The 20053-nt window shown below is 46.4% G+C and overlaps 1 protein-coding gene across 6 annotated transcripts in view; it reads right to left on the bottom strand.

Annotated features, from left to right (window-relative positions):
- LOC105186472 (neural-cadherin) overlaps positions 1 to 20053 on the bottom strand; it is a 209825-nt gene that overhangs the window by 162823 nt on the left and 26949 nt on the right. For 3 of the 6 annotated variants that reach the window (XM_025298006.1, XM_025298003.1, XM_025298002.1), the window contains exons 2-7: positions 5500 to 6891; positions 5094 to 5141; positions 3582 to 3773; positions 1672 to 1918; positions 720 to 939; positions 232 to 508 (exon numbers count right to left, since the gene is read on the bottom strand). In XM_025298006.1, the coding sequence (XP_025153791.1) occupies positions 232 to 508; positions 720 to 939; positions 1672 to 1918; positions 3582 to 3773; positions 5094 to 5141; positions 5500 to 6808 (2293 nt within the window). In that variant the 5' untranslated portion in view covers positions 6809 to 6891. Of the gene's footprint in view, positions 1 to 231; positions 509 to 719; positions 940 to 1671; positions 1919 to 3581; positions 3774 to 4529; positions 4539 to 5093; positions 5142 to 5499; positions 6892 to 20053 lie in introns of all 6 variants that reach the window. The other 3 variants (XM_025298004.1, XM_019842913.2, XM_025298007.1) reach the window with 3 other exon arrangements.

Below are 20053 nucleotides of genomic sequence, written 5' to 3'. Positions count from 1 at the left end.
AAACGTGCCGCGATTACCGTGCGACATTGTGTCGAAATTGTTTCATTTCAGGCATAACGAATAAGCATCTCATAGATCGAATCCAATGATTTCATAGGGTTCTTCGTGTTTCGTTGTTATTATTGCTATTACTATTATTATTATTATTATTATTATTATTCATGTAATGGGATATATGGGTTGCGTGTTGTAATCTGTCTGCTCGATCGTGACTACTTCGTGGCTGCTTACCCTTGTCCTTAGCAGTGACGATGAATTCGTAGTAGGCGTTATTGTTGTCCGCGTCGAGCTGCTTGTTATTGACAATAATACCGTTGGAGTCCACGCTAAAGTGGTCGTCGGACACCAGATACTCTATTTCCGCGTTCACCCCCGAATCAGCATCGGTTGCCTTGACTCGTAGTATATTCGTCCCCAGGGAGACGTCCTCGTCAACGTTGTGAGCTTGGTAATCCGGCAGCTCGAACTTGGGCGCGTTATCGTTCACGTCGGACACCCGAATCGTTAGCTAAAAATAATAAGATCGTAACGTAAGAGATACGGCGGAGGCTCCCCGGTTCCCGGGAACGGCTCGTTAACTTATTATTATCACGTTCAACAAGTAACGGGAAAATCCCCGTGCATTCACGGAGAACTTGGATGCTGGCATATTTTCCGACGGCAAGAGAATTGTTATTCTTCGTCGGGGCAACAAAGTTCGCAAACATAAATCCAGTTACCTCGACCGACGTCGAGAAACCACCAGAGTCCTCCGTTGCTGTCACTATCAGAGAATAAATGTGGGGTTGCCGTAGATCCTCAAAATCCAGTTCTTTCGCAAGTTTCACGATTCCAGAAGTGGGTCCGATGTTGAACGTTCCCGCGGCTCCTTGACCTTGCGCCTTCAGCGTGTAGCGTATCTCCCGATCGGCAAACGACTTGGCTTTCACCGATATTATGCTGAAAAGTTTTTACACGTGACACTCGCATGAACATCCCCCTCGGTAGAAATCGGCGAATAAGCAACGTCGCGGAGCAAAGAAGAGATGTCGCGAAATCCCGCGACGACACTCGTCGCGCGAAAAATAATTTTGTCAGATTCAAATCGAACTTCGGGGGAGAGTCAACTGAGCTCCGGAAGACAAGCAATTCCGAAGAGTAAACTCCGAATCAAAGTCAAACAGTTGCGATGTTCAACCGCGAACGATATTCCAACAATCAATAACAATCAATTGGTTCGGTCTCGAACCAACATGTAAATAAAGGCATTAGCAAATTTAACATGGCAAAATAATCATGGCAAAAAGACAGACATTTATATTAGTAAATTTTATTCGGATCTTACGAGATTGACTGAAAAGAGCGAAATTTCTGAATCTTTCCGCTCACATTTTTGTTACCAAAGAACATTTCTGTGAATAAATCGAAACGAAAGATAGGAAGATAGATGGTTCTTCGACTCGGACAAAATTTCACATAATTCGCGTTAAATCGGACACGTTGCAGAGAGAATGATGAAAATTATATTTCTAATTCTCAGTCGTGAGACTGCGTGAGAAAAATTTAGAGCGATTCGCTCGAAAGAGATCTTGAAAAATATTGCCTGCGGAATTGCCTGCATTTCCCTTGAAACAAATACGGGCCGAGATTTGTGAGGGTTAAGCGGCTATTGGAATGGACTTGCGAACTAACTCGGAATCTTTCTTCTGGTTTTCCGGTATCTCGGCTTCGTACGCCGTCATATAGAACTGCGGTGCGCGTTTTCCACCGACGATCGATAGTCTCTCCTCAGGAGTCGACTGGAAACGCCTCTCGTCGATACGGCCGTTCTGATCCTCGGCTTTCACGTAAAGGACGTACTCCATATCCAACTGAAAGAGGTCGGTACCTCGAGTGCGTACCACCCCCGATCTCTCGTCGACCTCAAAGCGGCCGCCAGCTGCGTGCATAGTGGATAATTAATTAATTAATTGATTAAGGGAGCCGTTGGGATGCGTTATCTCCGCGAGCTTTGCCACTAAAGATCTCACGAGAGCTTGACGCATCGCGATAGGAGTCTCGTCGTGATTCCTAGCTTAAGGCCGAGTCCCTGAAACACGATGTACACCTAATAACCGCGGGAGTGAATTTACAGCGTGAGCTCGCAATAATACTCGCAAATTTTGATCCGATGGGATTTACGAGGTGCTTCGTTATAAGAGAAAATTAAAGTTTTTCTTTTTTTGTATATTTTTATGTGTCAGGTTTACATATTATATTCGGATTGAAATTAATCGCAACCGAGAGGCGAGTTCACACACGAATGGAAAAATTCCCGTTAAATCCGGCGCTACCGGCGCGAAGATTTATCGGAAATCAAACGACAGTTTTTAATCTGACGTTTCGTAGTATTCAAATCGTTTTTACCCGCGTGTCGGCTTAATGGCGTCATGTGAAACCGCGTGTACACTTAATATCACGTGTGATAAAAAATTGTTTACGATACACTCACAAACGCGATTCGTCACGGCGACGTATTCGACATAATGGCGTCATTACTGTATAAGCCTATAAATTGCGAGATATGATATTGGAGTCCCAGCATTGTAATCATCGACTGCAACAATTCGACGAGAACAATGCGCTATTTTACATCGATGCGCCTGAATTAATAATTTAGCCACACGCGTGCGATCATTTTGCATGGTTCTACGTACATTTATTTGTACGTTGAGCCCTGAACACCTATACACGCGTCTCTCGTTGCAATTAATGAAACGCTATTGTTCGCGCACGAGCGTATGAACATTTTCCCGCTGAATGAAAAATTCACCACTACAATCGCGATTGACATTTCACTTACACAAATGAGGCAATTAGTCTTTTTAATCGAAAATAATTTAACGTTTGTCATGTTTCTCGTGTCTCATTTTTCTGTCAATGCGAAAATTAATTGCACGGTAAAGCGCTAAAGCGATTAATTACTTTATCGCTTTATTGTGTACTGATCATTATCTTGGACAGCGTATCCATACAAGGCATCATTTTACTGCCATCGATCGTTTCTTCGAAATATACGATTTAGCGCTTTTTTCTCAGATACTAATTAATTAAATCGAGCTGTCACGACCACCAGCTGGCTCCACGGTAAATTAGTAAGTTTTTTCCTCGTCGGAAAACAAACCACGAGACGATGGAATTTTCCGCAAATACTTTTAATTTCGTAGCTTCGCGTTATTTCGCCCCGGCATTTGAGAAAGTATCAATTACTCGTTAAAGCGGAAATATTGAATCCCGCGGAAAACGAACATCGGGCGTATCGAGAATTACCGATCGACGCTTTTTAACGTGCGCTACGGCACGAAAAACAATTTCGCGCCGATATTTCCGGCTTAGGCGAGCCAATCCCGAGCCCGTCCGCGATTATCGTCTCCGCAATTATCAGGTTTCTAAGGGGATTAAGTGTCGCGCGCGCGCTCTCGCGCACATTATATGATATTTTCTCCTTTCACGCGTCGCCATTAATCACGTTACTTATCATATTACATATCACCGACATTACTGCTCAGCGTCAGCGTTAATGCTCGAAATATCGAGTCTCGATTACTCGCGCTATTACGTACTTCGATCTCGCACGATGAAGTAATGGATGTTGTGGTCGGTGTCAGGATCCCTCGCCTGAAGGGTGAACACGTGAGTGTTCGGCGGTGCGTTCAGCTGAACGACCGTTTGCATCGGTAGGGGCCGGTTAATGAAATACGGAGGCTCGTCGTTCACATCCTTCATGTTGATGATGACGCGCTGATTGTCGGTATCTATAACGTCACATCGGTAATCATGTTTGCGTCGCAGTCACGAGGACACGTCGCAATCAGGAGCAACGTGGCTGCTGCGGTACACCCCTCGCGCGCACATTTCTGGATTTTTAATTGCCACTGTAACGCTCCTATCGATGCCGCTCTTTCCTTGCCACTTTCTCTCTTTTTCTTTTTTTCTCCTTTTTTCTTTGTATTTTTAATGCAATGCCTCGTGTTAACGAGTGCTAACGAGTTTGAGATGGACCTGAACTTATGATGATACTTAATCAGTAGAATTAAATTACACGTTTAATTTATGTCATATGACATTTCACGTATAATTACGTATAATTACATACAATTACATGGAAAAAAATTTAATTGGACAGATTCTACATCTCCTCGTGTCACTGACACTTAATTCGTGTCTTTTCGAAAATGAGAGATTCAATCAGAATTCAGTGACATCTTTCTGAACAGTTCCCTCTTTCCTTTCCTTTTGATGTGCGTATGTACATGCGTTTTCAGTTTACAATTTTATTCGCGAGTGGCGTCCGCAGCTGCGCTGATTGACAAGCAACGATTTACGAAAATCTACTGCGAAAAGCGTGTAAGCAAGAAAAATAGGTGCTTTTAACGATGTATGATATATTAGCTTGCGCGTGTGAGAGATATGAAAATATGAAAGAGTATTTTAATATATCGTTCGTTGAATATTCTAATATACAGTGTAATATATAGTTTGTTAAATGAACGATGTGCTTTGCTACTTACATTGAAATCCTTTGGAAGCCGATGATGCAGGAAAAGAGAATAATCGTAATTAATACATGTGAATGGATATCTTGCTGACAAATACGGCAACAAATATTTTATGTCACAAGTATACAATTCGATAATATTCACAAATCAAAGTCGTTTAGGATTTTGAGAACAATGGAACGATTTTCTTCTATATAATTATTTATTTAAATTAATTCCACGTTAGAGAGAATATTAAAATAGGCAAGCAAATGAACGATTGAAAGCATATTCGTTCGTTCGAGAACGAATCGATTTACAAACAAGTCGTCGCAAGAGTATCGTTTGTCTTCAAATATCTTTTGCCGTATCGTCATAGGTATAATTTCCAATTTCATCGCAAGTCGCGTCATTCGATATCGATACCCAATCCACATTCATCCCTGTGAAAGCGAGAACCCCTAAACGGAATCCCAGAGACATGTAGAGTGAATCAGAGAGAAAAAGCGTGTGGTGGCTGTGCGCGACGGAAACGAGCCGTGAAATGTGCCGGTCGAGACTATATTTCAAGCGATACTTATCGAAATAAAACTGTACCGTCGTAAAACGGGCACCTGACACCGGCTGGGTATCGCGCGCATGGCTCTTCACACATACGTGGAGTACCGGTAAATAAAAATTAGTTATATATAAAGCTGCCGCGATAGAAACACCGTCGTCAAGTATCGTCGAAACGCGAAAATGAATATTACGTGAAAGAGAAATCGTGCAAAGTACACCCGCGTTTTTCCCGCGTTATACACGAGAGTGCAAATCTGCTTTAATTAACAAGAGCTACGAAAAGAGAGAAAATGCGAGGAAACGCTCGCGCCGGGTATCCATCCGAACCGAAAAGCGAAAAGAAGTCGAAATTATTTATACACAAAAATCGATGAAAGAATCCACGGAGGAGGCTCGTGTCTCGCCAATCGTTCGCCCCGGCCTCACGAATGCGCTCGTTTACCTGTGTTCGTGATGGTAACCCAAAAGTCGATAGTTTTTTCGGGGCCCAGCTCCTCGTAGTCCCACTTCTGCTTGACCATGACAGACCCGTTGGCGCCGACGGTGACCCACTTGTTCTCGTCCCTTATCTTATAGGTCTCCTTCTCGTTCTCCTTCTCCAGGTAAAACGCGATCTTACCCTCGATGTTACCATCCGCCTCCGTAAAGTCGACCTTCTTCGTAGGCCGCACCGCCCTGGTGACCCTCCGCTTTTGTATCCGGTGCACTTCCTGCTGGTCGTCCGGTTCCGAGGTGAGGAACCTCACGATGACCTTGGCCGGTTTCTCGGTGTTGCGACTTGGCGTACGTATATCGTGCGCTTCGACGACCAGCTCGCACTCGCTGTCTTGTTCCGCGTTGATTTCCGGCTCGCCGACTAGTATTAGTTCCCCGGTTTGAGGCACGACGATCATCAGGCTGCTAGGCGTGACTAATTTATACGCGATTTTGTCTCCGTCGGCGTCCTTGGCCGTGACCTTGCCGACGACGGAAAACCTCTTCCAGCCGGGTGAAACCTCGTTGCCTTTGTGCAGGGTGTCCAGATTGGTCGGTCTTATCTCGAAGATGTAGAGCTCACGCTCGAAGATCGGGCTGTTGTCGTTCCGGTCGAGCACGTGTACGACGCCGCTGATCTTCGACGTGCTGATGAAGTTGCCGTCGGACGCGTGTATGACGACGGTGTAGAGCTCGCGGACCTCGCGATCCAACGGCTTCGCGGTCACCACCCTGACGCCTTGCTTCTGGCTGTTCAGCGTGAGATTGAAGCCGGTCTCGCTGGACTCGTTCTCCCGGAGGGCAAACGGTCGTTCCCCAGTGTCGTCCGGTAGGATCTTGTAGTGCACCGGGAAACTTCCGCGCGCCCGTAGAATCGGGAAACCGTCTATCCAAGTCCCAGCCGGCGAGTTCTCCGACACCCCGCCCTCGCCCAGACGGTCGTGCGAGAAGGTGAGCATGTTCCGGCGATTGATGACGTAGAGGTGAAGATCGTGGGTCTTTGTGCCGTTGACCAGCTCCTCCAAGACGACCAGGTTTACCGGTCGATCCACCAGCGGCGTCAGGTCTGACGTCGTCATCACCAGACCGTTGCCCAACACGGTGAAGTACTTGGAGAAGCCGGTCTCCAGCAGGCGAAAGTTGGAGAGGCTCCTCGCGTCGCCCTGGAATTGCGTCACCTCGTAGCCGGGGTGGACATCGTGCGGCAGCACTGCCACCTTGGCGTAGGCGACGGAAGTGGCTGCCAGTAGGAAGACGACGACCCGTGCTCGCCACATCCTGCTCTGCTTGTGCTACTCGCCCGCTCTCTCGCGCTCTCGGTACGCCGGTGCCTTTACTAGAGCATCAGTGCTGACGCCAACTGAAAGTAGGCGACAGAGAAAATTATCGGTCAAGGGGATGGGAAACGTGCGATAGTACGAAAATTACGTATTTGCGCGGCGGACGAGTGCGGCGAGTCGTTGGCGCTCGCGATGCGAAGAGGACGGTGGAAATGGATGTTGGCGATCACATTTGCTCAGCTTAACGTTAGGATATTACTTAAATACATGTATGGGCGGAGATTTTGTACGAATTTGTACGAATTTGTAGGGCTTCTTCATCGTAGGAGTCGCGCGAGGAATGGACGCGTTTTACACAATTTTTTTTATTTTTTTGTTCTATGGATTTTGTTCTATACAGGGTGGGGCAATAAGGCTATTAGGATCTTATTAAATATCTTCGAATCTATAAGACCCAGAGGAAGATTCGTATAACCAAAATTGCGCTGTACGAAGGGGGCTCATCATATAGCGATAATAATTTTTGTCCAGGTGGAGGCGCTTCAGAGATACCAAGGTCAACTTGCGTTTTTTTTTAAATACATTATTTATTTGTCTTTTTCTACCAATTAATTTGAACAACTTTTGTCTAAAACATTTTCTTATTTGCCTAATATTTTTTGAGATATTTGAGGAAAACTTGATAATTTTTTCAATATTTAATTAACTCACGATATCTCGCTAATTATTTGTCGGAAGAAAAAGTGGTACCAGACTTTCTTGCTTTATTCAGTCTCGAGAATATATTGTTGCAATAGTGCCCTGATTTTTGTTAATTTGATGATTTTAAAATTTCCAAAAATCAACAAGTCAATCTCCGAAGCGCCTCCACCTGGACAAAAATTATTATCGCTGTATGATAGCTCTCTTCGTACCGTGCAATTTTGGTTACACAGAGTTACACTTCCTCTGGGCCTTGTAGATTCGAAGATATTTAAGGTTAAACTAACAGTTATTGCCCCACCCTGTATAATAACGAGTGTGCGTTGCATACTTATTATTCGTGCGAACAACAAGTTATCGTTGACGTTGCGTTAATGTTAGTTGGCACGTTACGTTAACGTCAGTGGCAGGTGTTGTCTGCTAAGTTTCTCTCTCCCTCCCTCCCACGTACAGGCATATATGGAAATGGAAATTGCAATTGCAATGGAAATGGAAAATACAATACAATGATGTAATAATTATTAACGTTTTAATTAATGGCAGTTTAGTGAAAGGTGTTGCAATATTAGCAGCGACTTGTACACGTAACAAATACGCGCGGCCGCGAATTTATTGAAGCATTGCTGCGTTGGCCCAGCCGTACCGATGGCTAATGTCCAACGTTCGAGTTCGCTCCTGGTGACTCCTGGTGTGCATTTTCAATCATTTCACTCGGAATTTGAACAGGCGAGCTGTAAATTCATCGCATACACGCGCGAACAATTTATGCGTCTCGCCGGTGCGTTTGTTCTCGTGCAATTACACGCGTTACCATCGCAGCGCGCGAGAACGCTTTCGTAGAAACGTCATTAATATACCTAGCAGAAAAAAAGCTCATGACGTATTGAAAGCAACGCGGCGCGAATTAACCTTAATATTATTTTCCATCGAACGCTCCCTGCGCTCGATGGAAAATACGAACTCCGTATCCGTGGCAGTCGTTTTCTGACGTAACACTTCGCGTCGCGAGGAGTATCGAGCGTTTCATCGCTCGTCCTTTTCCTCTTGCACAACTAGCAGGGAAATAAACTGTTATTGTGTTTTAGCATTGAACGCATCGCGAGCTCGTTGCGGTATTATTGCGATATTGCAGCGTTGTGTTTCACGTTTTACTTCCACGATCCTCTCGGAGAAAAAAGAAATAACGACACTGCATCAATTAACATCGAGATTACAAATAGTCCCGACCGATGAAAACTCGTCACACACAATGTCACGAGTTGCATGAGTTGAATCTCGAATTTGTCATGAAATGCATCAGGGACGCGGACGCGTATAATCGCGGTGTACAAATAATTAAGCCCTCGTGAAATATCTAATACGTTGCCGTATATCTTTCGGGAGCGCAGCTATCTTAATATTGCACTTTGTATTCAATTACTGCGAGATTACCGTTATCATTCGCATAAAATCGGCATTACGAGAGTCGCTTACAATTTCGGCGTTATGGTAATACCGCGGCGGGAAGGGAGAAAGACGGCAATTCCAGAGATAAAGATACAAGCTGCATGTAAAACAGTGCAAATTGAGCCGTACGCATGGTAATATACTCCGTTTATGGAAACGTCTGGAAAGCAAATTTCCCGGCGTGCAACGGTCGTAATCTCAATTTTCACGACTTGTGTGCGTCTCTAATAACGCTTGATGATACATCTACACGCCTGGATTGCGTTTCGCGAAGGATTGAATTCGCAGAGCGACGGATCGACAAACTGGACTAATAATTGGTTTTTAGATTAAGCGATATAGAAGAAATAGATACGTACACGTAAAAAGGTTGCAGTAAAAGGGTTGCTGCGCGAATTTTGCGTAGAAAATAAAATTTCATTTCTTCTGTAGAGTCCCCGGTGCGATTGTATCTTCTGACAAAAGCTTCTGGAATGAATTTTTCTCTCGACGTCAAACACACCGGTACACACTGTCGCCGTGTATAATCGAACCGCGCCAAAATACGACGAGCAACGCGCCTTTAGTTGTCATACGCTACGCAGGACGCGATGAACAATGTCCGCAGCGTTGCACCGGAAATAAGAACCGGCGCGTACGAGTTGACCATTGTCATTTAGTAACCCTCCGTTCCATTTGATTCTATTCACGCCCCAAGAGAACCGGATGTGAGGTCAGCCGCGGCTCGTTTAAGTTCGAAACCGCTCCGGCGACCGTACGAAAAAGAGAAAAAAGAAATGCGCGGGCATAACTGTCTTTGTGATATAGCGCGGCCGGGACGTAACTTGCGATATTAAACTATACGCTCCCACCTCCGTCTCTCGCAATATCCGCGCTAAATAAGAAACGCGGTTTTATGCTTTCGACAGTTATCATCTTCCGGGAGAAATGCGGCGAATTAAAAAAGAAATTCATGCACGGCTGGTGTATAACGCGCAGCTTTCAAGGCGGGCTTTTCATTTATTCGAAAGTCTCTCTAATCAGCGTAATTTTTTTTTCATCGGGAAGTTATGCCGATCAGTTGACCGATAATTAAAACAACCAAAGAGAGATCGTTCAGTCGCTCGCGTAGATTATTCACGATATCTGAGAAAGAATAATTGCAGTAAGAGCTACATTGCTTCCTTTAAGCCCGCGCCGCTGAATTTTTAACGAATATTTCGATCCGATACGAAAACCAGATTACACATTGCTCAGCTGTCACTTTTACTTTCTGTTGCTCTTCTATAGTACTTACTCTTTTATGGCTCGATATAGTTAGAGAGAGAGAGAGAGAGAGAGAGAGAGACTCTATAGTGCAATGTACTTGGAGAGAAGAGCACTCATCCGCTATTCTACCAACTGTTGCGTTAATAGCATATGAATTTTCCGCTATTGCACGCAACGGTAACAAGTTCGCATATGTCCCTTTGCACAGCGGCAGGAACTCCCAAGTATCTCTCTGTGCACACAAACCGCGTACTCGCAACAAGACAATACCACAGCCTGTTTTCAAGAACTCAATCCACCGCGCGGCAACTGTTCCCAACAAACATACGCGGATCTCGCGTCGCCGGCAACCAGGTCGTATAAGAGTTTGCAATCTCCCAGATATACCGCGATAACCCCCATGATACCGCGCGACGTACGCATTCGAGAGACCCAATTCAAATCCGAAACGGGTCGTCGTCGTGAAGCGACGTGCGCGCGCGCGCGCGCGCGCGCAAGAAAGAAATCTCGAGGTCAGCCATCGAATTCGACGATTGTCGAACTTCATCCAGCGTGCGGCTTTTAAACGCGTCACGTATTAACGATAACCCTTAAACACAGCTGTTGCTTCTCGAATAACGGGGAAATCCGAGAAACATCCGCATGACCTTCTTCGGGCTCGCGCGCTCCCGAGTAGAGCGGCAACCGAGCGCTCTCGCATCGACAACGGCGTTTCGATATCGTCGATGAGTAACCCCACTCGATACCCTATTCGAGTCCCTTGAATGACTTCTTGACAACTGAATCGCGTCAGTAGCGGCGATACCTATTGAATTGGTCCAGCACTATGTCATCCCTACCTATCAGTCGTGGCCTCTACTCGCACACACTCGCGCGCAACCCGTTCATGCGCTCGCGCATACGCCCTCTTTCTCTCTCTCTCTCTCTCTCTCTCTCTCCCTCTCTCGCTCCCGACGTTCTCAATCTCCCAGTCATCTCCCCAGCGGTCCTCCTCGGCCTCGACAAGCCGAGAGACCTCGGGTCTCTCGGAGGGACACAGGAGTCGAGAACCCGCGGCTTGGGAGCAGATGCTCCGCCGGTCGCAAGCCTACATTATACGGTTAAGTCGAACGAAACACGACACCTAATCCCTCCTCGAAACGTATTAAGTGACTGTCCTCAACTGGAGCAGCTAGAATCACCGGGCTCTCGAGCACGGAAAACGATACGCATCGCGCCCTACGAGAGCGCTTCCCTTCCGAAAGAAACTTGGCTTATTCCGCCACGCTGACCATGCGAGAACAACGATGCACTCGCGGGTGTAATGCACCCGCATGCGAGAGACCTTCTCGCCGAATCGTGCTCCCTATCTGCCCTTCGGAGACTGCCGGCCGGAATTACGTCTCGGATTTTATTCACGAGAGGAGGACGGGTTAATCGCCGTCGCCGCCGGTTTTGAGGGATGCTTTTTTAAATCGGTGTATTGAGAACCGGTGTATTTCTTCGCGTGACTTTTTGGCGACATCGTGTCGCCAAAGTGTGTGACGTCGCCGGAAATTATATTTTACAAAGGATGTTCTCATTATTTTAGCAGAAAGAACTTGTCTTCTGATGCTTTCGTTACGATGATTTCGATATTGCCTCGATTTGGATTTAATTGGAAAATGTTGCTTGCGTTATTACGTATTCTTTAATTACCAATGACCGCGGCTCAAAAATTAATTCATCAACGGCTTCCCCCGATATATGCACAATCGGACGTGGAATATTCATCGTATTTATTTGTATCTTCAAATTAAGAATTGATAACGCGAAATAACCGGTATACGCGAGTTGGAAAGGTAACAGTTTGGATAAATTATTGGATAGGCGCTTACATCGACTATATTTAACAATTTATTTGCACGGTGTGCGTATCCATTATGTAATAAGCAAATTTGCGCAGCGGTAATTATTATGATATTGCGCGTACCGTGATATTATTGACAGGTATTCGCGAAATATTGTGCTCTTGCAGAATTTATCATTCATGTTATCAATTCCCACGCAACGTATTTTGTTTTGCGTGTACGTTGTTGCATCTTTTTGCCGATGGAATTAGTTAACTACCTCCTGGCAATTAAGGTATTAATGGAATATTTGGAAATGGGACACGGTCACACGAGCGAAATAGGAACCCGGAAAGGCTCAATTAAAGTACAGGCAACATCAATCTCCGTCTTCGTCGTGCGCGCGTTGCTTTATTTTCTCGCGACGTGAAATTTACGCGCGCGCGTTGCTCACGTAGATTTCGTCGAGAGCGTGTCGGGAGACTTCCATCGGCGCGATACTCTCCTCGTAGATCTGTAATTTCTACGCGTGCGCGTTCGCAATTAAGTCGGCTCTAATCCACACAGATTCGGATTTAACGGCCGTCTGGTGCGCAGCGCGATAGACTCATCAGTCGTCGAAAAGAGAATGATAATTAATTCGCCGCCGAAGCGGCGCGATTACGCGAGATGTGTAGGTGCAGTAGGTTGTTGCAAAGTAGTTGTTGCAACAATGCGAAACATCCCCGTTTGTGAAACTAGAAACGCTCGCGAAGTGAAACGAGCATTGCATTTACATCTTACGACGTTCGCGATACCGGGCGATGCCAGGTTTAATCGCCACCGGGTACATATTTTACCCCGACATGAGGCTGTCGGTAGGGATCTGTTTCAGGCCAATTAACGTGAATTTCGGACCGAGGCCTCGGGCCTTCGATGACGTTGGAACGCAGAAAAAATCGTCCGACCGGCATCATCGAAGCTCCGCTCGAGGCTCGAGAATTAGCGCGCGCGAATGTTAATTTCGCGAGTGTCGCGCGCGTAATTCGGCGGACAGTTAGTCGCTCTCCCGGCAAGCGTCTCGCAGATGCATACATCGCGCGCGACGAGATATACGACGTTTCTCCCTAACACTATCTCGTAGCCTGCCAGTGTTTTGTTGCTCGCTAGAGGTAAAAGTAACAAGAGACGCGCGAAATTAAGAGGAAAACTTTGCCCCGCCGCGCCGCGCCGCGCCGCGCCGCGCCGCGCGCGCCGTAATGCTTGAAATATCCCCGTGCATTCTGACATGCAGCCGCCAGGCGAATAGGACAGCGCATGCATAATGTTGCGCACCGGAGGTACACCTTGAACCACCTTCCGCAAAACACGCAACGTATGTCGCTCCAATTTCTGCTGTCGGCTTAATTAATGGAAACGGCGTCGCTGATTTCTCAGCGTTCTCTCCTCCGGAGCAGAAGGAACTGAAATTCCTTGAAGAAGTAGATACCCCCCGAGCGTAGAACGCTCGTTAAGGGTCAGATTGTTGAAAAATCGTGCTTGTTTTTGATAATATTTTGTGACGAACTGAATAAATGTGCAAGAATGAAAATTTTAGGTTATAGTTATACAACATATGAAGAGTAAGAAAATTTTGCTTATTGACAAATATCGTATAAATATACGATATATACGATAGCTGAAATATACTCTCCTTTTTTTTTTTCAAGTTATCGTTTTCGCAGTAATATCTCGGCTCTCGGTGGTCCGATCAGAGCGAATTTTAGCTAGATATCTTGAGGAGGCTTATCATTATCCGGTGAACCACTAGAAAAATAATCGAACAAAATTAACAAAATGGCAGCTATTATTAGGAAGACATCCAAATTTTTAAGTTCTTTTACAAGAAGAAATTAAGAAAGAAATTAATATCTCGAAATGAAATATTTTGACGGAGTTGTCCATGGTTCATCTGAGAGCCACGTGAACAAATATTATTTAAAATTTCAAATTGATCGACGAAGCTCAGTTTCGGTGAATTCGCTGCAAAAAGTTGAGCAATAAATTTTCGAGAAAAACGCGTTTGAAATTTAAGCGGACGTATATCTATATGAGTATTTGTTTAAAAACAAAATTCTTCTACTCCTCATATGTTATATAAATATATGTAAAATTTTCAAATTAAAGCATTCTTGCACATTTATTCAGTTCGTCACAAAATCATTATCAAAAACAAGCATGATTTTTCAGTAATCTGACCACCTCCAGAGTCCCCTTAAGAACGTTCGACATTTTTTCCTTCGTCTCCTCGGACGTTTCGTGCCGTTTCTGAATTGGCCGCAATTACCTTCGCGAAGAAGCGCGAGGATGCAGGTCCGACGATGAACGAACGTCATTTTTATCGCTCCTCTAGAATTAAATGCGAGCTTTAATATCGTCTTCCTGGCGCGAGACTCTCCCGGCGGGCGACAATATAGACATCATAATAGTAACTACAGATAAAAGACGACGGACGTCTGGACGCTCCGCTCCTTCACGCGCGGAGGCTCGTTGTAATTCCTAACGAAACGCGCGCCGCAATAGAAGAACTTCGGAAGCGCCCGTCCGACCTTTATAAAACCGTTCCGAATGGACGGCGTGAAATCGCGTGGGCGCGCGTACTGCCGGTCGAGGATAAATCTTGCCGGGCTAATAGGCTTATGTCACGATTTAAATTCGCGCTCTTTCAGACCGTTCAGCGAGCACGGCGAGTAAAAAGAGAGACTTTACCGCCCGCGATTATCGTCGCGGCCCGACATGGGCAAAAATCAAGCGTCGTTTATTGCCTCGCGGTGAAGTCACCGTTGATTCGGACAAAGTAAAAAGAGCCGCGAATGATCGTCGTTTGTGAGCATTTCGTGGTAGGCACGACGCGCGATTTAGCGTTACTTTCCGCTGCGCGGAATTTCTCTCTCTCTCTCCCTCTCTCGCGTTTGTCAACTGCAAATTTTTCAAAGCGCGCTACATTGCACTCTCTCAGTGTTCTTTTTCCTTCCCTTTCGGTTTATTGAATTAGCTTTCCTCGACGCTGAATTTTTACAGCAACGACAATATCAAGAGGCCAGATTGCCGAGTTATTTCTCGCATTACGCCACGGTGACTTATTTACAGCAGAAATCGTTCGCGACGTAATAAGCTGCAAGCTGCTCCGATCCGGACCGTCCTTCGCAAAGGTCGCTTTAGAGAACGCGTCCGTTCTCTCTATCGTAATTCCGAGAGCTCAGTGTATAATCTTATCAGCGAGGTACGATCTTTGCGACAACGGAAGAAGGGGCTGCTTTTAAATCCGCCAAAGAGCATATTGCCACAAACCTCTTCGTAGCACAAAGCCTTCCGCTTTGTGCATCGCGGAGTGTTCATTACGGCTATGATTTCTATGGAGGAGGAGCAGCGCGCGCGCGAGCTTTATCCCACGTAAATTCTCAGATCGTAGCAGCCGGTGTTTTCTACCTGTCGTCATACGTTCAACGACGCGGTTGCTCGAACTCACTGTCACGCGAGACGTAAAAAAGCACTCGCGATGTGGAAGAGAGACTTTGCTGAGATCGCTGAACCGTCCTTTGTCGGATCGATTAACATCGGTCAGCTTCCGCGGGAATAATGATCGAATGGCCCGCCTATTATCGAAGGCCCGCGTTGTTAACGTAACATCGAAGAGGTGGAGAAGATCAAATGAGCGGGATATATGAAATGTAGCCGGCAGATGCTTTCCGATTGTGCTCACTGTGCATACAAATTGACTCGTTAGAGAGATACAACGCCTAAGCGCTCGCAGGTAATTGGACCAAGTGCTTATGATTGCGCGGAAGTATCCGCGCGCGGCAGATACATTTGAATTATGTTGATTTAACACGACTTAATGAAGAGAACCAACGTACTTTTTCTCATTTCAACGATTGTGAAACGGACGATTTGTCGTACGGCAGAAAATATATCAAGTGTTGTACGGTGATAATCTCGCTCGCGTCATTTTCCACAAATGGACGGAGATGCAGAGGGGGAGGGGGGGTGACAATGGGGGAGCATAAGTAACGAAGAAAAATTCGAGCGGAGGGAAACACTCGCGCGGCAGGGCTGGCGATCGAAACGTGGCTGTTTAAATCGCGTCCGTGGCTTAATTTAGCGAATTCCAGTCGGCTCGATAGAGACACGTATGTGCGTGCGTGTGTGTGTGTGTGTGTGTGTGTGTGTGTGTGTTTGTGTGCGAGCACGTGTGTGCATGCATGCATGCACGTATGGACGCTCTCGTTCACTGACCATGACTGTCTAGCGTTACGAGCGCAATTGAAAGGCTGTCGTTGGTGTTGTCGGAAAAAATATACGCTAATTGCTAGGGAGACGAATTTTAATCGGACATCACTATTCGGTCCGGCGTACGGCACTATTTGGCGACCATCATGTATCGGGATAACGTGACTGTTGCGCTGAACATGTCGCCTGATTCCGAAATTGCTCGACCAAACATTGTCCTTGTCTGATCGAAAAATCCTAGAATCTTCAGTCGAAGATCCGATCTTGATTTCCGCATCTTTCATTCTCGAGGCGTCTCTCTTAAGAAAAATAAGCAGGACAAATATCTTTACACTTCTCCGTTTCGGGAAGTTGGTCACAGTTGATGGTATTAGTTAGACGAGAGCACCGTCGAGGAAAAAAATTAATTAAGCAGGAAATCTAAATGTTAAGTTGCAGATTTCGCGAGCAAGCTCGTTAAGTCAATCTAAAACGTTTGCTCCTCATGCAATTCCGACTTCAACTCGAGATTATTGCGATTAATCAAGAGGAATATTTTAATCAGTTGTACGAAAAATCCAAACTCCCCCTTCGTCGCGCGTTCAATCCCACGTGGAGATAATTCGGATAGAAAATTAGCATTTGATTGAATCTCTATCTTTTCCAAAAGAGAGGAAGGGAGAACGAGAGAGAGAGAGAGAGAGAGAGAGAGAGAGACAGAGACAAACGCGACGGGAGGAGCGGAAACGGGAAACATCCGTTGTTCATTGGAAACGCAACAAGCATCTTCAAGCAAAGATTTCAACTCGTGCGCTCGATTCGACGTGTAATTCGATTTGCGTGGCGCTGATGACAAACCAATATTTGTCTACACCGAGACTTTACGTCGAGTGAGTGTACGCGCGCGGTGAATGCGGATTAAAATTTTCACTACGTCGGAAAACTCACGGACGCGCGGCGTAAACGCCGGAGAGAAAGAGAGAGAGGAAGGAAGAGGAAAGAGAGAGAGAGAGAGAGGGAGAGAGAGAGAAACGCGCGCGCGTTCTGGTGTACTCTCGGAACGAATGCAACTGCATTCGGTCAGGTCATCGACGCGCCTGCCGTCGCTTATGATATGAGACAGTTGCAGCGCGTGGATGGGTCGTGCAGTCCGAATCGACAGGCCGTCAGTTAACGTCGGTATCAATTTTAAAGTAAACCCACCGGTTGTAGGGCAACGTTGCCACAAAAAAGCCAACGTAACTGACGGCCGCGGTCGTGTTTGCCGGTGCCGCGACGATTTTAATCAACCAATCAGCGGGTCAAGAACCCGCGAATTGAAAGCCTCGCTGATTCGCTTCGCCGATCGGCAAGTTCGCTCGCGCGCGTGGACTAACTAGTGTCAGTTGATTCTATATAATATCGATATATATATATATATATATATATAGGCAGTATGTGCAGCAACGTGTTTTTTTTTTATTATTATTATGATCGCTCGACGTACCGACTGCTACTAACGATTGCAAAGCGGTTTACGCGGCAATTGCGCGCGCTCGGTTGAAATCTGTTTGCGAGAGACCAGCGGAGTGCGTTGCACCCGCAAATATTGACCGTGCAAATCTCCTCGGCTTTTAATGCCAATTATAATATTCATTTTCGCGAATGCGTAGTGCGCAAATTGAAAGAATCGCGGCTGATGGTCGCGGAAAATGTGCGACGTACAAAGTGTAATGACTCACTCTCCGCATAGCGCACGATCAAGCAGCGGAACGTAGATATACGGGGAGCAATATGTAGACGGAGCGCGCGCGCCATACTTTTGTAGCCGTATACTTTTGTAGCGATGAAAATTGATATGCTGTACGTGTCGTTTAACAAACACTTTGCACGTGCACGTCGAAAGGGTAATTTAAGACCGCTCGCGGGAGCTGTTTGCGGGGAAGTATCCTTATTAGAAGGAGCGATCCTACTCTTTTATTAAAGGCCGCACCAGCGATATATTTCCCGGCATGCCCGTGCTGTATATATCCCTGTGATCCTCTCCCCGGGGATTAGAGGGACCTTTTAATCTTTTCATCTGCTGACCGACCGGTTTAGCAAGAATGAAGTCCTGCCGCGCGCGCGCGCGCGCGCGCGTGCTCGCGTCATCCCGCGGAATTTTCAACCTTTGCCCTATCCGACGCGTCGGTGTTGAGGCGAATAACCGGTATCGGGCGAAATTCGAGTGAAGAGATTTTTCCAATGCTTCTCCGTCTTGTCAACTCCCACCGGTTATTGATCGCGGCCACGTCGATACTCTCCTCAGAGCCGAGCCGGCTGAAATTGCATTAATGTCTCAGTTTATACGGGCGGGCACATTCTCACAATGAGAACTTGGTCAGTTCCTCATAAAGAAAAAAAGGCAAATATCTTCCTTCATCGTCGCGTGCGGGCTGGACAAATCGCGCGTACAAATCGTGCATTTCAGAATCGAGAACGCTCGCTACAGTTTCACCCCACGTACATCTCCACTCATCGTTGACGGCGATATTTCATATTAACGCCACGTCCACGTCGAGACTTTCAGCGGACGTAGACGTTAAGTGCCGCGAACGTGCTTGTAAATTTTCTTTTTTTTTCTTTCTTTTTTCACACACCGCTCCTACGAACTCTCCAAGTATCGAGAGCCATCCTCACGGGGCGAGACACGTCGTGCGATAAAGTTGAAAACATCTCGAACGAGCCATAGAATTTCAACTCTCGCAAAGCGACAGAGCACAGTTTGAGGGAACCGCGCGCGGCGTGCTTCGTGTCAGCGATTAGCGATGAACGTGAAGAGATCCATTGAGCCAATTAAGGAGCTGGGGAGAGAGCACATGCTAACGAGCTGCGTAATGCTTTCTGAGAAAGTGACGCGGCCGTCTGGACGACGGAATGCTCGTTGTAACGAACAAAGGAAGGGACGAGAGATGCAGAGACGAGGCAAAGGGAGAGGGAGGAAGAGAGAGAGAGAGAGAGAGAGAGAGAGAGAGAGAGAGAGAGAGAGAGAGAGAGAGAGAGACAAATAAAGAGAAAGGGGGAGAGAGAGAGAGAGAGAGAGAGAGAAAAAGGAAAAGATCGATGACGGCTGGGGGTAAACCACCAGCACAGTAATCGCGTTCACGTTGAACGGGGTTAATGAGGGGTTAGGCGTGCACCGGCACAAGTCGCCGCGACGAACGGAAACAGGGAGATAACCGCCACCAAAGAGAAACTTTCGATCGATCCTTTTTTTCCACCTCGCAGGGGAGAGAGGCAGGGTGAGTGGAAAGGAGGGGAAAGAAGGGGAAAGGGGTAAAGGTAAAGAGAAAGACAGAGAGACGGTAATTCGCTGTGTAAACTCGGAATATCACCTCCGCTTGACGATATCTCGTCTCGCGCGACGATGTCCCTCTGCTCTGAAACCCGACTCCGTCTCAGCTAGCTTTGGCATTCTAATTGCTCGGCAGATTAATTAGGCGATTCGCGTCTAATATCGCGGCTATTACAATGCGGAAATTTGCACCGTGGAAATTCATCCATTTTCAAGGGAGCGTGGTGGAACGCCGAAGTGCTCGTTTTCGCTAATACCGCGCACACGTCGCATGATACCCGGCATCGGCGTGTTCGTGTTGTACAGCATTCTTGCCGACTTGTAGACATTCTTAAAATTTACTGTACCGACGTGGTTATGTTTCATAGCGTTTAGAAACAAATTGACCGTTCGGGTCGTCACCCGGCTCTAATTAGCTGCAACGCTAATGCACCACGTCGCATGCAACATGCAGCACGCCGTAATTGCTTCCGAGGAAAAAGCTCTGTTCGTTCGACG

This window comes from Harpegnathos saltator, unplaced genomic scaffold, assembly GCF_003227715.2.
Source record: "Harpegnathos saltator strain DR-91 unplaced genomic scaffold, Hsal_v8.6 scaffold202, whole genome shotgun sequence".
Classification (NCBI taxonomy): Eukaryota; Metazoa; Arthropoda; class Insecta; order Hymenoptera; family Formicidae; genus Harpegnathos; species Harpegnathos saltator.
The sequence above is the reverse complement of the archived record's forward strand: the minus strand, read 5'-3'. Positions and strand labels throughout refer to the sequence as shown.